Source organism: Lissotriton vulgaris, chromosome 10 (assembly GCF_964263255.1).
Source record: "Lissotriton vulgaris chromosome 10, aLisVul1.2, whole genome shotgun sequence".
Lineage (NCBI taxonomy): Eukaryota > Metazoa > Chordata > Amphibia > Caudata > Salamandridae > Lissotriton > Lissotriton vulgaris.
Window position 1 is genome coordinate 927,965,228 of NC_141698.1, and position 18,258 is coordinate 927,983,485.

The following is an 18,258-nucleotide window of genomic DNA, read 5'->3' on the forward strand; positions in this document are numbered from 1 at the left end:
GGATTTCTGAGCTCTCAGTCTATGCTCGACTCCTGGCTTTCTCCAACAATGCTAATATCTTACTGAGTGGTCCTGACAGTGCTTCGTTTCCGATCTTATTTGAATTTTGAAAGTCAAGAGGGGCAGGTCCACCTCTGGAGTCTAGGTAATTCTCCTTTAAATTTCATTCCTTGGTCTCTCAACTGCTTTGTGCCTCTTTACTAAGCAGTTTGTGTAAGTGCCTCTTCACACTGTCAGCCACCTTCAATAAATCTGTCCACTCTAGGGGGGGAGGGAGGGTGCCAAGAATCATGGCTAGTTCGAACCTAGGATCCTCCCCTTTGGTGTCCTCAACCGGGGTATCAGCCCTGGGTGCTGGAGAAGACTTCTTAGCTAACCTCTATGATCTGAGCAACTCATCCTACCTGTATCTGTTTTGGTAGCAAGATCGTATTTGAGAAGGATTGTCCAGTATCTTCAATAGTGACACAGGACACAAGACAAACATCACTGCTGTGGCATGTTTTTTTAGTCCTACAGCCCAGAGGTTTCCAAGAGCAGCCAATAACTGTTCTCGAAAATCCTCTTGCAGGGTTTGGATGGGACTCACAGGTTTTGCTATGATTGGGTAACCTTTTAAGACCCCCTGTCATTTGCCTTTCACAGCTCTCATACAGAGTCTCCAGCAGGTTGGCAGGGGGCATAGGCCTCGCACAATGCCAGGCAGGGTCACTTTGTGCATAATCACCACTGAAGGATTGTCCTATCTCTGCTAACCAGGCCTTAGATATTATGTGCACAGAGTTATTCATACATGCACCAACACATAGAGGTTTGTGCCAGGTGTGGGCCCAGACATTGGGACCATTCCTTCCCTTTATCAGTTAAAATGGGTGCTCACTCATCAACATAGTAAGAGGATGGTAAGGGAGTTCATAAAAATACCCCTGTTGGCTATGAGCCCTTGCACTGCTACTTGTTAAAGCAGCAACACAGTCGCTGGCCACCAGCACCATAAGTACTAGCAATTCTGCAGGAAATCTGTTTTTCTCCAGGACTTATGTAGAGCCCAGCAGCACATTCAGGCTCAAGTGAATCCACATTGCACCAGACGATCCACATGCAAGGAATCCCAGAAACTCTCCACACCTCTTCCTGGAAACACTTGTATCTGATTTTCATACCACACGCATGCACACAACAGCCTAGCTCTCCTTGTGAAGACCACCAGCCAGTGCTAAAGGACAATTAAAGCATCAGAAAATCTCATCTCCTTTCACTGATGCTGCAGGTCTGGAAACAATGGGTTTGTGGGCCTCCCTCAAAGATAGCCCCAGTCAAATCTAACCAATGTGGACGAAGTAGCACCCCTCTCCCTTCCCCCCACCTACACCTACACCCACACACGTGCTGTGGCGCTTTCCACCAGGGTTGCCCACCAAAGTAAAAACAAAACAAAAAAAATACATCCATACTAATATAATAAAGAGAGAGCCCAAACCTTTGAGGCGGGTAATCTGAGGAACCACAGCACCGATCACAACACCCAATACAGCGATGGAAAGGGCAGTTGCATCAGAAGGACTTAGACCATGCAGACGCCCACCATATACACTTAAAAGGTAAAAGAACCGTGCCAGCAAAGTAGTCCCTTGTGGGCGTGTCTGCGTTGTGCTGTGGGCGTGTGCTGGGGGCGTGACAAACTCTGGGGGCGTGTGGTACGTTCCGCCCTTCATGCCATGTCTCATATCGTGTGCTAATCCCACCCTGCTCCCTTAAAATACCCCTGCACCCCATAATCATAACCCACCCTTACTCCTTAAAATACCCCAACACCCTTAAACACTAACCCATCTTAACCCTATAAATATATCCTGTACCCCAAAACCCAAACCTATCCCTAAACCCTAAAAATACCCCTGTACCCCAAAACCCAAACCTAGCCCTGAACCCTATAAATACCTCTGTACCCCCAAAACCCAAACCTAACCCTAGAAATACCCCTGTACCCCCAAACCTAGCCCGGAATCCCTAAAAATAACCCTGTACCCCAAAACCCAAACCTACTCCTGAACCCTAAAATACCCCTGTACCCCAAAACCCAAACCTAGCCCTGAACCCTAAAAATACCCCTGCACCCCAAAACCCATACCTAACCCTAAAACTACACCTGTACCCCATAACCCAAAACTATATCTGAACCCTTAAAATACCCAAACACCCCAAAACATATACCTCAGTACCCCAAAACATATACCCATATACCCCTATACCCATACTTACCTTATCCAAACATAAAAAAAAAACATGATTTTACCATTCATGCATTTCAAACGAATTCCGTTGTAAATGTATGCATGGTAAAAGCATATAAAATGTAATGCCATGCTTTATAATGGCATTGCGAAGTCATGGTACTTTCGTAATAACAGTATGCGGAGTGATGGTATGCGGAAAGAAAGTTGCGGAATAATGGGTGTTTACCATCCCCCGATAAGTACATTGGTGGCACGGCGGCCCACATCTCCAGCAACATACTCATATTTTTTCACCACCCATTTGAAAAATGCACAGGTCTCTCTCATTGATGTCCAGCACCAACATACACTTTTAGACACACCTCCCGGCACAAGTTCTAGAATTGTGAACTTTAGAGCTGGGGAGCTACGTTCGAATCTCGGCATCAGCTCAACATCCTGTGATTCCAGGCAAATCACTTTGTCTCTCCGTGCCTACCACAAATGAACGTGTTCTTCTGTAATGTAAATTGTGCTCATGCCATGTTGTCGAGTTCACGCTATATAATATTGCAAGGAAAAATAAAGTAGGGAAACTCGAGTTCACACACTACTAAACGCGCACTCTTAAGTGCATCAGCAGTGCACTGTGAATCTGAGCGTTTCACAGGCCTGTCACAGATAAGAAATGCTATCAAAACGAAATCCTACAAAAAAATATACTACTGGCCGGCAGCAATTCATACCCGGACAACGTTGGGACGGGCTGCTAGTAAATATATATAGAACAAGCAGAACACCAGCATCAAGAAAACAATTATACCACACAATAAATAACTCAATTCACTTACCACTTGCAAAATAAAGGGACAATCCTGCTTAACAAAATAAGAGCAGAGTAAAGGCAAGTACAGATCTGTGGGTGAAGCAGCAGAGAAAGAGATGGAGTTTAAATACATTATGTTACTTAACTTTGAAAACATTCTTTCTCGTGGATACTCTATCTAACCACAGCTTCCTCACCTTCTGAGTATTCCCCAGGAGTCAGGCTGGATATAGAAACATTTCAGCAGTTTACCTGCACGCCAATTGGTCGCATTGTGCTGTTCTTCGCTGATGTCGTTCCACTGCAGAAGTGATGTGCGGGCCACATCTAAGCGCCACCCATGAGCTCGGACATCAGTTGTTTTTTTAGGTCAGCCGCAGCCCCGGGCGCAGAGCCAAACAGCCGATTGGCTTTGACCAGTGTGCAGATCTCTAGACTTGGGACCTTATTAAATGGAAAAAGTCCAGTTCACAAAACAGGAATGATGGGAGGGTTCGTGAGGAATCCGCAATTATCCACTAGAAAGACCACTACCGATGGCAAATTGTTCATTTGTAAGAAGCTACTAACAGCAGATTCCTCCCCTTGTTAAATATATACCAAAGCAGTGTGCACCAGGTGGTGAACTGCTCAGACCAAAGAAGTCCTGCAGGGCAACACGGAAAAGTGCCCTCCCTTCTCTACAGACCTGCCATTCCGAATAGAGTAGTGCTTTGTGAACATCTGAAGTTATGCCCAGGTAGCACCCTGACAGATGTCTAGAATAGCCCCACTGCTTTACAAGGCAGTACTAACAGCTTTGGCTCTGGTTAAATGAGGCTGCAAACCTTCTGGTGTAGGCTTCTTAGCTAGTGGTCTAGAAGGTCCTTTTCTGCACTGCCTTATCCTTTGTACAAGCAAATCCAATAAAGCTGACTGTTCACACAATTATCATTGGAACGATCAATGTGAAAGCTGGGGCTCTTTTAGGATCTAGCTGATGAATGCCTCTTCCTCCTCCGAGGAGTCAGATGGTGCGAAGATTGCAGAGAAAATTATATTTTGCCCGATATGAAAAGGCAGGACCACTCAATTCCTAAAAACCTGCTTGTATGGAATGATTGTCATATACAGGGGGTTGACAGAGAGGTTTTGTAGCTCACCCACAAGCCGCAACAGTGTTATAGCATTAAGAAAGACTGTCTTGGGAGTGAGAAGCCACAATGGTCACTTGAGCAGTGATTCAATTGGGACACACATTTGGAATGTGTGGACTAAATGCAGAATCCACTAGAGCATGATTAACGGTGTAGGTGGGAACAAATGGGAACCTTTCCAAAACAAATGCATCACAAGTGATTTAAATAAGGAGGGCTGATCTGGCAACCTCAAATCAGCTGAAAGAGCAGAGAAGTAACCTTTAAATGTACCCAAATCAAGCCGTTGCTGGGCTAGGGACAATACTAAAAGCAATACTTCGAATACCTTGCCCTGAAATGATAAGGTAAGGTAGGTAATACTTTATTGTACAGTTAATAAAAACCATTACAAACCAACATCAATAAAAACGGTTTAGTGTGTCTATAGCAGCAAAGAAAATTGTATTACTACCATGGCAGGATATAAAAAACTACGATTAAAAGATGCTAAAACTAAAACTATTAAAAAAGCAGACAAGAAGGAAAATTGGCCCACTGCTGAGTCACCTCTATCTTACCATTGAAGAGCTTTGCACAGTTAGGCTGACCTACTTTCCCCTTCAAAATACATTTGATTATTGCAATCCGTAATCTGCATTGGTAACATCCTCCCCGTAAGCTTATACTTTGAAGCGATGAGTCCCGGTGGGCTTCTAAGTGCCAGCTGGGCCCTCGTACAATCCGATTATTTTGGCTCTGAGGATGCTAGTGATGCACTGGGTTCCATCAATTTGGCCTTTTCTGTTTGTTCTTTCTTTTTGTTAAGGTCAGCTTCTGCAATCTCAATGTATTTTACCAGTCGACAGCTCAATTGAACTTCGTCACCCAAAAAACATGCCAGGACCGCTTGCCTGCATGACCTGATTCGTTTTTTGTTAAATAATGGTCTCAGAAGGTTCCGGCGGTCTTGCAGCAGCTTCTTACAGATGGTAATACGGTGTAAGATGTTTCCTTTGTCGTTCCCACAAAGGCGGCACTTTGTTGGCATTGAGGGACGCAGCCAAGGGGCCATGTGGTCTGCCGAAGGTAATAGTCTTAGGTGATATTTCAGAAATTTCTCTTTTGTTTTTTTTGGTGAAGCTGGTCGGAAGATATGTTTGTGGCCTAAGTTTGGTGTAAGATTGTATAGTTAGCCAATCATGTGCTTGCTCTGTCAATAAAGCTTTGTCCTGCAGGAGAGATTCTTTTCTGACTATGTTATTTACTGCTTTTTCAAAACCCGCCAGAGGCCCTTGCAGATCCCACAGTTGACGCACCCTCAGGTGTTTTATTGCGTCCTCCAGGAAAAGCCTTGCGGGCAATTTTCTTTAGTTTGCAGTTCCTTCCAAAGGAGAGCGTTGTGTGTTTGCTTATCCCCAGCTTTTTTACAACCAGCTTTTTAAGTATACTCCTTTACCAGCCCAAATTCGAGTCAAATCTGCGCGGGTGAAGTGTACCTCGGAAAGCCAAAGATCATGCGCAGTGCTCTTGTTACTGTTCCGTCTACCGTTTCGGCGTCCCTTCCTCTCATCGCTTCGCTTCCATAGGTGATAGATGGAATTAGTTTGGCCTGAATCACCTTTATTAGAGGAACGAGATTTGGTCCAGTGATCTTATTTTTTTAGTTTCTTAGAGATACCGCTGTCATTAGTCCTTTCTTTTTTTTCCCCTCGCATTGTGGCTTAAAGCTGCCGCTGGGGTCTAAAGTGACCCCCAGATATCTGTATTTACTTGTATCGTCCATCTTCCTTGAGTCCAAGAACCAGCTGGTCGTTGATTTCTTTTTGCTATTAGTTAAACACGACAGGGAGAATGCCATTTGGGCCTGGTGCTCCCTCGCGTCTCCCTTTCGAGATTTGTTACATATCTGTGCGTTCGTAACTGGGAATTCCTCATTATATGCGAGAATTTCTTTATATTGAGAGTTCCACGCTTCGGAAACGTTTTTGGGATTACGTGATTCTTTCCACGGTTCTTGGGCATCTTTTAAATGTGCACCAAGGAAAGTTATCCAGGCCTTTTCGGTGGCATAGGATTCGATCCCCTGGCTTCCTCACTGATCAGACTGTTAATCTTTTGCCTTAACTACACGCTATTATTCGTTTTGGCGTCATGTAGAAGTTTTCCCCAAAAGGCCTCATCAGCTTCTTTTTTAAGTCGCCATATCAGTTTCCTGCGAGTATCTTTTATCTGTCTCAGCGCTTGACATGCGGCAGGGTCTGTCCTTACTCTTCGGCGAGTATTGTTAAGCTGGGTCTTTAACTTTTTTTACTGGATGTAGTTTCTAAAATTATGGGGATTCTTGTGTTTCAGGGCTTTGACCATCCCATCGTTCCTTACGTTTTTATTTATCTCATAAAGTTTTTGTGGACACCTCCCAACTTTCGATTACGTCTGTGGTTGCTGATTGTGCCTCTCCTAATGCTTGTTTCGCTTCAGATAAAAAGCTTTGTGGGTTATTGGTTTTGCACTTTATCTGCCTTTCATTTGTTGAGTATTCTGAGCCTAGTCTGTTGGCGGCAGGAGGGCTTAGTATTGTTGGAGCCTCGATCGTGATTTCCTGAGGGAGGCGGTCACTGTAATCCATCGAACCAATGTGGAAATCTCTTGCCCTTTGATACAGGCTGCGAGAGAGGAATGTGAAATCAACTGTAGAGGTAGCCTTAGTGCTATGAAATGTAGCAGATTGGGGACGGTCCCCTGAGAATCTACCATTGAGTGCTCGGAGGCCCAGCTCTTCTAGTTTTGCGTTTCGACTCCTAGCTGTTTTCGAGCTTCTGCCTCCCGAGGTATTGTCTTGGTGGCTTGGCTCGCAAGCAAAGGGGTCCTCTTCTTTGATACTATCTGAGGCTGAATTGCTGAGTATATTTAAGTTAAAATCCCCGGTGATGATCAAGCTGTTGGTTTTCTCCGTTATTATTAGTTTTATGAGTTCTTCCTTCAGCTGTTGTGCTCCCTTGCTTTTTTCCCTAGGGTGTAGATAAAGGTTAATTAGGACTATGTCCTCTTTTTTGTTCTGCTCACGAGATGTCAATCGCAGTGCTTGCATTGCATTTGGAGGAGATTGCTTGTAAGCCAAGGGTACTGCTTCAACAATAGAATTTAGCGAGGCCTCCCTTCTTATGGCCAAACAATGAGCTCTGTGTAGGTGGCAGGGAGTTTAAATTGTATCTCGATAATGCTGGTGGGGTGTCGGTCCAGGTTTCTTGCAGTGTAATGATGTAAAATCTTTGCAAGTAGATCTTTAGTTCTGGGTCCGAGAATTTGTCTCCTAAGCCGTTGATGTTCCAGGAGCAATGGTTGAGGACGTTGGGCGTGTTCCCTGCTTTTGCTTTTTACTTTGACGTTTAGGGTCCTGAATAGCCAACTCCAATTTTGCGAAGTTGGACTGCAATTGGTAGGTAGTCTCTTGTTGGACTGTTTTCGATGGCCTAAGTTCTCTGGGGTTTTACTCCGAACCCCTCTTAGGACTGACTTCAAATTGGCCTGCCCGTTCTCTTTCTTTTGCTGGCTGTCAAGAGTCAGAGGATCTGGGTATCTTGGTTTAAAAAATGGTTGAAGTTTTATTCCCCATGAGTCGAACTTTGCTTGTTCTTTTAGCAGTCTCTCCGCAAATTCTACTGTGACCCATACTGTTTTTGTTGCTTGTACCCCCGAGTGTCCCAACAGTTCTATCTATACATTCTACTGACTCCAGGTCACTAGAGGATATGTTTTTAAGACTGTCGATAGTTTTCAGTAGGGGTAATATATTCCCCCTATTTAGAATACCTATTATGCCCCTTGATTTGTGCTCCAGGAAGAAGACTATTGTGGCGGTGCCTATTTGCCCCTTATCTTGCATCGGGCTATTGTGCATTGTAGTAGGGTCCTCCCCTAAGCCATGACATTCCTCAATTGCTTCAGCACGACTTTTAACACTCATTTCACTTTTCTTCGTTAGTTCTAGTCCAGTAGGGCTTACTGCAATTACTGTCCGTTGAGGGCTTCCTCAAGGGTGTCTTTCTTCCTTTTTATGGGGGGAACTTTTAATAGGCCTTCTTTCTTGAGGCGGTGTTCTTTCGGGTTTTTTCCTTTCTTCCAGGTTTCAAATTTCTTGTGGATTATGTTTTATTTCTGTGTCATCTCTCATCTCAGTCAGCCTGCCTTGCGATAAGTCCGATGTCGCTTTCACGTTTTTATGAGGGGGCTGGTAATAGGCCTTCTTTCTTGTGGTGGTTTTCTTTCGGGTTTTTTCCACCCTTCCAGATTTCCGGTTTCTTGTGGATTGTGTTCCATTAGGGTGTCATCTCTCATCTCAGTCAGCCTGTCTTGCGATAAGTCAGGTGTCAATTTCACGCTAGTGATGCCCTTGCCCCAAACTATCACTGTTGTTTTTTTCTTTTGATTTCTTCCCTTCCTTTTCTGTTTTCTACCCTGTTTTCCTGGTTAAAGGTGTTCCAGCACGGCATCTTTTTGTGAGCCTTCACCCGGTGCAACTATGTTTGCAGTTAGTGACATTTGGGATCCTTTGTTTTATTCTCTGTTGCTGACCGTTATCTTCTTTGCTTCTGCGATTTCGCTGATCGGGTATAGATCTTGGGTCGTCTTTGAACTCTCCTGAGTTGGTGACTGCGTTCTTGCTAGCAGTGGCGTACTCATTTTGCATCTCTTCTTCGTGGAATTGGTTGATCGGTTGCTTTTTACAACCTCCCTAATGTCAGAGAGGAGATTGTCCATTGCCGTTGGGAGTGTTTTATCCACAATTGTTATGCAGGAGCAGTTAGGTCTGTAAGTTGGGTCTCTGCTTGCGCCCTTTAAACCAAGTTGTTCAACTCTACTAACTTGCCGTCAATGTTGGCGACAAATATTGACAGAGAATTGAGGACAGAAAGTTGTAAATCCATCTTGTCAGACTGGTATTGGATGGCGTTTACCAATAATTGCATTGAATGCAAAAGCGATGACCAAATGTCTTCTTTTGCTTTTGGTCTTTCCTTCCCCAGATTTGCGTTAGTTGCACTGTTGGGCCCTCCTGGCAGTTCCCCCTTAGTGGCCGCCGGGTAAGATGCTACCAGTTCTTCCCACTCCTCTGGGGTGAGATACGAGGTTTCAAAGTTGTTGACCCGAGGTGATATAGATCGTGTATTAGTTGAAATGAATGAACTAGGGGGATCGATTTCAGTTTGTCTTGGGGCACCGCCTAGCTGAACGTGCTCCTGTTGTTTCTCAGGTTGTTGGTCATTTATTTGAGATGTATACTGCCCCTGCGCTCTAGCTTCCTGTGTGGTTATGGTATTTAATTGCCACACTTCTTCAGTGTCTGTCCTTATTGCGGGTTCTCTCATATTCCTGGGTTCTTGCCTTGCCGGCTTGTCCTCTGGCATTGTCGGTATGTATTTGCAGAATGTCGGTTCTATTTGCGTTGTTAAGTCTCCATACTGCATGTATTCGCTATTTTGCGCGTCACCCTTGCCCTGCAAGGTGTGGTTCCTGGGCCCCAGTTTTCTGCTCCCTCTGGTCCATCTTATCTCTCAAGATTTCAGAGTGGTCCTTGTCTGCCTTTTGCAAATTTTGAGGATTTGAAGGATTCTTCATCTATGTGGTTGTGGAACCTTGTGGGGCTTGTGTGGCTCCTCTTCCTGTTTTCTATTTGAACGAAGTTGGGACTTGGGATCACATTTTGGCCCTCTTTTTTATTCTCCTTTGTGCCTTCATGCCCGCAACCATTTGGGTTTGTTTTTGGGCTTGAATCTGCCAAATCCTGTCCTCGTCCCTGATCCTGCGCAGTTTTATTCCATGAGGCTCTCCTTTCTGGTCCCTTGTTCGGCTCTTCTTTGCTTACAGGTGCAGCCTCTTCTGCGCTGTTCTCCCCTTTTCTGCGGTCGACTGGATCCCTTTCCGACCCCACCTGTTGTTCTTGCGTCGGGGGGGGGGGGGGGAGGGGGGGGGGCTTGCTCGCCTTACTTGGCTGTAGCGGGATTGGCAGATCACTCAAGTTGCTACTGTTTAGGCAGAGGGAAGATCCGAAGTCTTTGAAATATGAGAATTTTGTATACATTTTAGGTTGAAAGCCAGATTTATTCACTGAGAATGCATTTACGGTCCCTCTCGCCTTAGTGTTGGTCGGACATTTGGGGCTGGTAAGCAGGGGGGGAATCAAAGGAAGTTCTCCTCCTCCTCTTCGTTCCTTCCCTGGTCCGTCCCCTTGTCTTCGTTGCTGACATTCATTAAGTCTTTCTTATGAGTTTTTTTTTACTCTCCTTGCTCTTTTAGGGGGGTTTGCGGGAGCCGTATAGTTCCTTGGCTTCCCCGACCTCATTTCTCGGCTTTATTCCTTTTCGCCCGGGGTTGCTAAGGTTTTGTTTGCTTGCTGGCCGCGCAGGTCTCATGCCAGCACTGGGGGTGGGCTTATCAATGGTTTAACAGCGGTGTCTCGGACTCCTGCTCCCACACAGCACAGCACTGAACTCAGTAAGGTATGGCGGGGGTTCCGCAGGTAGGGAACCGCTGTTACGCCCTCTTGCAATCCCTTTTGCCTCCTGTGATACCACAGCCCCCCCTCGGGCCCCGAGCGCAGTCTTTTGTGCAGGTTTTTTGTGATCTCAGTTCAGTGCAATAAGTCCTGCTACAGTTCTCAGTGTTCGCGATTCACAGCTCACAGGGCTTACTGGCTTGCAGCACTGCCGCACTACTGCACCACTCCAACCCTGCTACGACCAGATTCTTAGATCCTTACTCCTTGTGCTTGCTGTGATGCTGATGCGACTTGCCGGTGTGGCTTGCGCTATCTCCGCGGTGTCTCGAGCTCTACGAGTTTGCGGATTTCGTGTTTTCCCGCTACCGCTGCCACCTCTGCTGCTGCTGATTTCTGCTTCTACTTGCTCCCTCCACCCATTCTGCCCTGGCTCCACCCGTTCTGTCATCCGAAATCCATTGTATATTTTCTCTTCTCTGAAAACTACGTTGTCCGACGGACCGCTCCCTTGTCTCCCTGCTAACGTACACTCCTGAAATGGGTTAATCTGCTGAGTACCGTACCAAGCCATAAACCTGTCTAATGCCAGGCGTATACTGATTTCATGAAGGGATACCTGGCTGTCAAAGTCTCATCAACAAATTCAGGAGGGAAGACGAATGTAACCATCTGTCGCAACTCAATCTCCAAGCATAGAGATGAAAATGTGCATGCCTGGACGCAGGACACTACCTTGCTGTTACAGCAGAAGTACGTCCTGAAGCAGCAGTCTAATCGAAGGACAAATGCTCATGCCCCGGAGTTCGGGTTACAAGACTCTTAACCCAAACCAGTGCCATTAGGATGACACGGGTCCGGTCATTTCGGATAGTCTTCAGAAGTCTGGGTAGGAAAGGTAGTTGCAGGAAGGCGTAAAGATATCAGACTTCCACTTCAGGCAGAATGCTTCTCCATGAAATAGCCGCCTTGGGAACGCACAGAAATGCTGACACTGAACATTCACGGTGATGGCAAACAGATCGAACCAAAGTTCTCCCCATTCATGGAAGTCAACCTGCGCTACCTGGGGAGTAGCTGGCATAAGAGATTCGCTAGGTGCTGACGGCTGAGTTCAATTGCCCTGGCATTTAAAGATCATGGCAGGTGGGGGGCAACCAGAAACATTCCCTGATGATCCAGTCAATTCCAGAGGCGTAGTGCCCCCTGACACAGAGTCCAACTCAACCCCATACTGCTTGTAGAACAAAATGGTGGTGGTGTTGTCCATGAGCACCTGCACCAGCCTTCCTTTGATAGATGGCAGGAAGGATTTCAACGCCAAGTGGATGGTCCACAACTCCAGTAGGTTGATGTGGAGCCAGGTCTCCACTGAAGAATCGAGGTCTATAATCCCCACCTCTCCCAGACTCCTCCCCAAATATGAAGAGATGCATCCATCTTCACTGTCAGATCTAAGTGGGCTGAACAGAGGGGCATGCTGCTGACGCAACGGTGGTCCTGCCAACACCACTGCAGGTCTCTTGCAGTCTCCTCCGTAATCCAGACTTGATCAGACAGATCACCCTGGTGCCGTGCCTACTGAGACTGCAGATCCTACTGCAGAGCCTGAATATGCCATCTGACGTGATTCACCAGCATGATGCAGGAGGGCCATAGCCCTAGCAGCCTCAGAGTCATCCTCACTGACATCTAGGACAGATGATGAATCATTGGGATTATAGACCGAATGTTCTGGACTCTCCAGGGAAAGACATAAAACTGTACCATGTCCAAAACAGCTCTGTTGAACGGGAGCGACTGTGAAGACGTCAGGTGGGACTTCTGCACATTGATAGTGAGCCCCAATGATGTTAGAACGTTTACTGCAGTCTGAAGAAAGGTGACGACTGTCTGGGCCAAGCCTGCCTTCAGGAACCCGTCATCTAGGTAAAGGAAGATACGAACACCTGACTCCCGAAGATGCAATCACTACCACTTTTGTGAACACCTGAGGCGCCATGATGAGGCCAAAGGGGAGCACTGACACTGCTCCTGCCCACTGTGAACCGTAGATAGAGCCTGTGGATCTGCAGGAAAGGTATGTGGAAATTAATGTCCTGCAGGTTCAACTCTACTATCCAGTCTCCAGGCTAGAGAGCGGACAGGACCTGGACCTGGGTGAGCAATGCAAATTCATCTTTTCATAGGAAGATGTTGAGAGCGCACAGGTCTATAATAAGATGGAAGTCTCTGTCCTTCTTTGGTAGCAGAGAATTGCGTGATTAGCAGCAAGTGCCTATTTCTGAAGCCAGGACCCTCTCTTTGGCTCCTTTGGCAAAAAGGGCATGCACTTCCTCTTGCATAGCAGACAAATAGTTCTCTGTCAGCTGACTTCAGGATGGTGGATGAGCTTCAGGGTGGTAGTAAATGGTATGGCAAAGCCAGATGGACTATTCGCAAGACCCACATGTCTGAAGCGATTGCTGGCGACTGGGAGAGAATGCTGGATCTTGCCTTGAACAGTTTGGCTCTGTGTCTGGAAGGACACACACACTGAAGCAGTTTTGCAGCTGTGGTAGCTGGTGGACTGGGTTATTGGCCTGCCGTCCACCCGGTCTATGTGATACACGTCCTCAGCCTCGAAATGGCTATATAGCCTGCTGGACAGTTTACTTAGGCTGGTGCGGACTGTATTGGTAGCCCCTTCAATAGCCATGAAGGAGGCAAAACTGTTGGTTAAACTATTGCATTACAGAAGAAAGGCTTAAAGAGCGAGCGGTGGCCCAATGCTGATTAGAGAAAATTAGACGCCTTCAGATAAGTTCGTAGACATCATACAGGCATGTCACTTAAGAGCCACTCTGGAGCCTATTGCTTGGCCTATGCAGTCTGTAGTGTCCAGCCAACATCTAATGACCACTTTTGCCAAATAGCAGCCATCCTGGATGGCCTGTGAGAGAGTAGGTCACAAGTCCCTGGGAACAGTAGGAAACACCTGCATGAAGGCGCGTAAGAGTACCGGCCAAGCAAGCAGCTGGCATTGAATGAGCACGGACAAAGGCTAGCGGATTAAAACATGGGCTTGCCAAAGGTTTCAATGCACTTGGATTCACCAAAAGGTAAAGTGATGGGAAAGCATTTGGTTTTATCTTGCTGGCAGACATCTGAACAACCAGACTTTCCCTCATTGGATGTTGGGTCTAAACGGTTGGGTCGTCTGGAGCAGGAAGAAGGCACTGAGCTATTTGCCTGTTTACTGGAGGCCAGGAACATACCTCTTGCCATGCCCTAAGCAGGGTATTCATCAGGCCCTCGTTAAAAGGCAGAAGGGACTGTGTGCTTCTGCCCCGGTTGCAGGACCTCAGTAAGAACATTTGTTTTCACCTCCATGGTGGTTAGTTGGAGCAAAGATGGAATTTTCTGCAGTGGCAGGCCCAGTGGGTGAGACCAAACCGAAGTCAAGAGAAGTGTCCAAACCACTGCCATCTTGCAGTTCCAAGTACCAGCTAGTATCAACATAGTGGAGAACCAGATCATCTGCATCATCCTATTAGTCACTGTCTGAAACTGTACAATAAGTTTGGGGAGAACTTGGCAGCAAAGGTAACGTGCCAGAGTCTAATCGGTTGCCCAAAGGCTCCTGCCCACAGGATTTGGGGAACAGACTTGGTCGAGGTAGAGACAAATTCAGCTCAGAGTCTGTAAGTATAATTGATTGTGTCTCCTCCTCTAGCATTGACATCAGCATCTATGCACAGAAATCCAGTGAAGGGTGTGGCGCCAAGACCTAAGTCTGCACTGGTTTGAAGGTTCAAGCTGATGCCAAGGGTGGACCCGGCTTCAGGATTCCAGTTGGATGTCCCCAAGGTTCCTTGGGATCTGAAGGGATGCCAGATGGAGCCAGTAGGGTGGCAAAGAAATGCAGCAGGAGTTCACAAAAATCCTCTATCTGCTGACGAGTTGCAGATGGACCAGGAAATTTGGGCTGCCTCGGAACTAGAGTCGAAATTGGCTCCAAAGTAATAGCGCTCGGCAGCGAGATCGAAAGGTAGTTCAAGAGTGGTGAAAATGGCCAAGGCAAGCTTAAACATTGTTGTTCTTTTTTTACTTACTTGCTGACTGCAAACATGACAAAGATCTGCCGGGGGAAGAGGGAATGAGGACTTCATCTTTACTGGTCACAACATGGTGCCTTTCGGTGTTTGGCAACGTAAATAATCGCCTCAGGGTCCCATATGAGATATGACCTTAGGGTTCATCTGGGCGCAGCCACTGTAGGCCTCGGATTCGTGTTCCAACCTCAAGCACCAAAGACATACTTAATGGGGATCTGTCACACACATTTGCTTGTGACAAGGCTCAGACCCTGTAATTTTTGGGTGACATTTCCCTTGCACACTGGTATCGTATTTTAGTGAAGAACTTTAAGAGAATTGTCACAGAGACAAGGAGTAGCTCCGGATCCACACTGGATCTCCTGGAGAGGAAGGAACGAACATCAGTGAGCATGGGTTGTGTTTATAGGTGGTCCTGTGCATCACTTCCGGAGCATATCAACATCGAATAGAGCCACACAAAGCCACTATTGGCGGGCAGGGGTACTGCTGCGAAGTCTCCAGACACTGCGAAACATCTAAGAAATATTTTAAAAAGTGAGAATTCTGAGGTCAGAAATATGGTTTGACTCTTAGTTGAAAGATGGGTTTTGTCGTACAGTGAACTACTGACCTAGGAGGTTATGGGAGCGTAGTTTGTTGCAGTCCATGCTTTGTAGGTTGCAGTAAAGACTGAGTAGCTTAACAAGAGCCTTGTGTCTTGCCATACAATCAGAAGAACAAGTTTATTCAACAGAGGCAAATGGCACACCTGCCATTTTCTAAATATTGAAAAAATGCATCAACACGTCTTCTTACACTGGTTGGGTTTTCATCTTTGTTGCTGAAACAGGTTAGCAAAAACAACAACATGCTATTTGTAGGTTATTTTTCATACGATTGCACACCAAAAAAGCTACCTAAGAAGCTACTGAAACAGAATTATTACGGCTAAAACTCGCTCAGCTGGATGAGTCAATCCATCTGCAAATGTTAGTACTTGATTAGTTAAGAAGCTTACTGCTTTGCAGACACCAGCTGACATAAAAAGCATTACTTACGATATTTCCTCAAAGACCTTCACCCGTTCACATCCCTCTGGGGGTTCTCGTTTGAACATGTAGCTGTTGTTTGGTTTGGGAGATGAGGCATACTTGGGCAATGGTGAGCTACTCCCACTGTCTGAAAATTTAAAGCAGTTATATTACTAATGATTGAGAGTGTTCTGCACTTAATTTGATTTTTGAAACAACCAGCCATGTGAATAATTTAACTTCAGCTGCTTTTTTTTCAAGTAACAACATAGCTAATTGTTGGACAAGCAGCTATATCCAACATCAGGGTGTAGCTCAGTTTTAGAAACTAAAGGTTAAATGCAACAGTAATATTAAAAATACAGATTACTTTGGATATAATTGGAGATTAAAATTAGTCCTACTGGAATCCAAGTATCTACGTTATCAATGCAACCAATTGAAATTAAAAAGTAATCAAGTAGTTTTGAATGCTTTATATAGAATTGTTGGTTTTAAAAAATAAGCTGTCTACAAACAAATTGTCAAAAAAACGTAAAAATTGAAAAGAATGTTGCCGGGAGATTAGCCTTATTTTTGAAGTAAAGCTCCGGCTGTTTTAAGTAATCGAAATAGGTAGCCAAAAAGTCAAACTTCAAGAAGTATACCAATGTATAACATTTACTCTTGCAGACTGTCCATCAGGTACAACATTCTGCGATCATAAATAACATTAAAGTGTTTATACAGATGTAACCTATTTTTCTTCTGGTCTTATGCAGAACTATTTGCCCACGTGGAGAAAAGTCTATCTCCGTATGAACAATAAATATGGTGTGGTGTGGTGAAACACATGGTTTCCAACTGGGGAAAATAACTGCAACCCAGGAACTACCAGAGTCCCTGCCTTAAAACCTACAAATGGCGTAATTCAACCATACTGACATAATATCAAGCTAGTAATTTCATCCGATTTTGTGACTTACCATTCTGATTCTACATTCAGAAAATGATTATTTCTGGCTTTTTCCATTGGTTAACAAAATGGATTGTGAATTGAATCCACTGCACAGAAAGCTGTACAATCTTTCCCCGACTGTGGATGAACTTGTTTTTTCTACCAGTGTATTCAACAACTGCCAGCCCACAGTGAGTGGCACCATGTTTTTGTTTTTTGCTCCTCAGTAGAGGTAACGTTTCTGCATCACTGGCGATGTGTCAAAGTGTATCGCTCCCATAGTAAAGGGTGACTAACAGTCACTCACCAGTCTATGGCAAAAGTCATGCTTAGAAGAGGATATGAAAGAGTGCAAGAAACAGAGGTGTTTTACATGCAACCCAGGGAGAGAGTCTGACTCCCCTCAGAATAAATCCATGCAGTTCTGAATAAGGAATGATTTCTTACCTGTAATCCTAGTTCTCTCTTAGGGGAATTTCCATTGAAATCATAAGCACTGAATAGGCCGCCCATATGTAAGGGAATCCCGGAGCACTTCCTTACAATATATCTTCTTAAGTGTAGATGTTAGTCTTTCTTCAGCAAGTCCTGGATAAGCACTTAAGTTATTAAATGTTCTGCAGCATATAAATGAGGCTAGGTTGGCCAATTGCTTTAATTTGCATTTAAAAAAGGGTTAATGTATAATTAAACTAAACAGGAAATATTTGCTGGAATGCATTATTTGTCCTTACAAAACTCATTCAGAAACCTTTTTTAAAGGAAAATGATGAAGAAGGAAGAGGACAACGTAGACTTATAGGATGCAACTGTGCAGATATGAACGTCTGTGCCTTTAAAGGTACACAGCCTACCAGTATCCTACAATGCCCATTAGGTTGCAGTTAGCTCTGTTCTTTTTTACTGAGCCAGTGGTATTATTAGTTTGGGAAGCAGATTGTCTATTAATCATCTCTGTTACTTTCACCAGGGAGGAGGGCGGGTTGCTTATGATTTCAATGAAGATTCACCAGAGAGATAAGTAGGATTATAGGTAAGAAACGATTCCTTCTCTCTCAGGGGATCCCCACTGATAATCTGAAAATTAAGCAAATAGATTTGTCAGAGTAGCCTGTCCTACTTGAGCTTCTGTTCTCGCATCAGAGTCCAAACAATAGTGTTTGGTAAACGTGTGAACTGATCTCCATGTAGCTGCTTTACATATTTCAGCAATGGGAATATTCCTCATTAAAGCAGCTGTAGCCACTTTCCCTCTAGTGGAATGAGCTTCAGGTTTACCGGACAGAACTTTATTGACTTTCTGGTAGCATAACAAGATGCAAGACACTTCCACCTGGATATAGTTTGTTTAGACATGGCTAAACCTGTATGAAAATGACCACAGTTTACAAACAGTTGATTAGACTTGGATGTGTCTTGTTTTGACTAGATGAAATATGAAGACTTGCCTAACATCCGCAATATGGAGAGTTATTTCTGCTGGAGTGTAAAGGTGCTGAAAGAAATTAGGCAAAGTAACGGACTGGTTAATGTGAAAGTCCAAAACAACTTTGGATAA

At 45.1% G+C, this 18,258-nt stretch overlaps 1 protein-coding gene across 4 annotated transcripts in view; it reads right to left on the reverse strand.

Annotated features, from left to right (window-relative positions):
* Positions 1-18,258, reverse strand: part of GLCCI1 (glucocorticoid induced 1) — a 277,278-nt gene that overhangs the window by 55,606 nt on the left and 203,414 nt on the right. For 3 of the 4 annotated variants that reach the window (XM_086941910.1, XM_086941909.1, XM_086941912.1), the window contains exon 7: positions 15,791-15,911. The exons of the other annotated variant lie outside the window; for it this stretch is intronic. In XM_086941910.1, the coding sequence (XP_086798036.1) occupies positions 15,791-15,911 (121 nt within the window). The remainder of the gene's footprint in view (positions 1-15,790; positions 15,912-18,258) is intronic. 4 annotated transcript variants of the gene reach the window in all.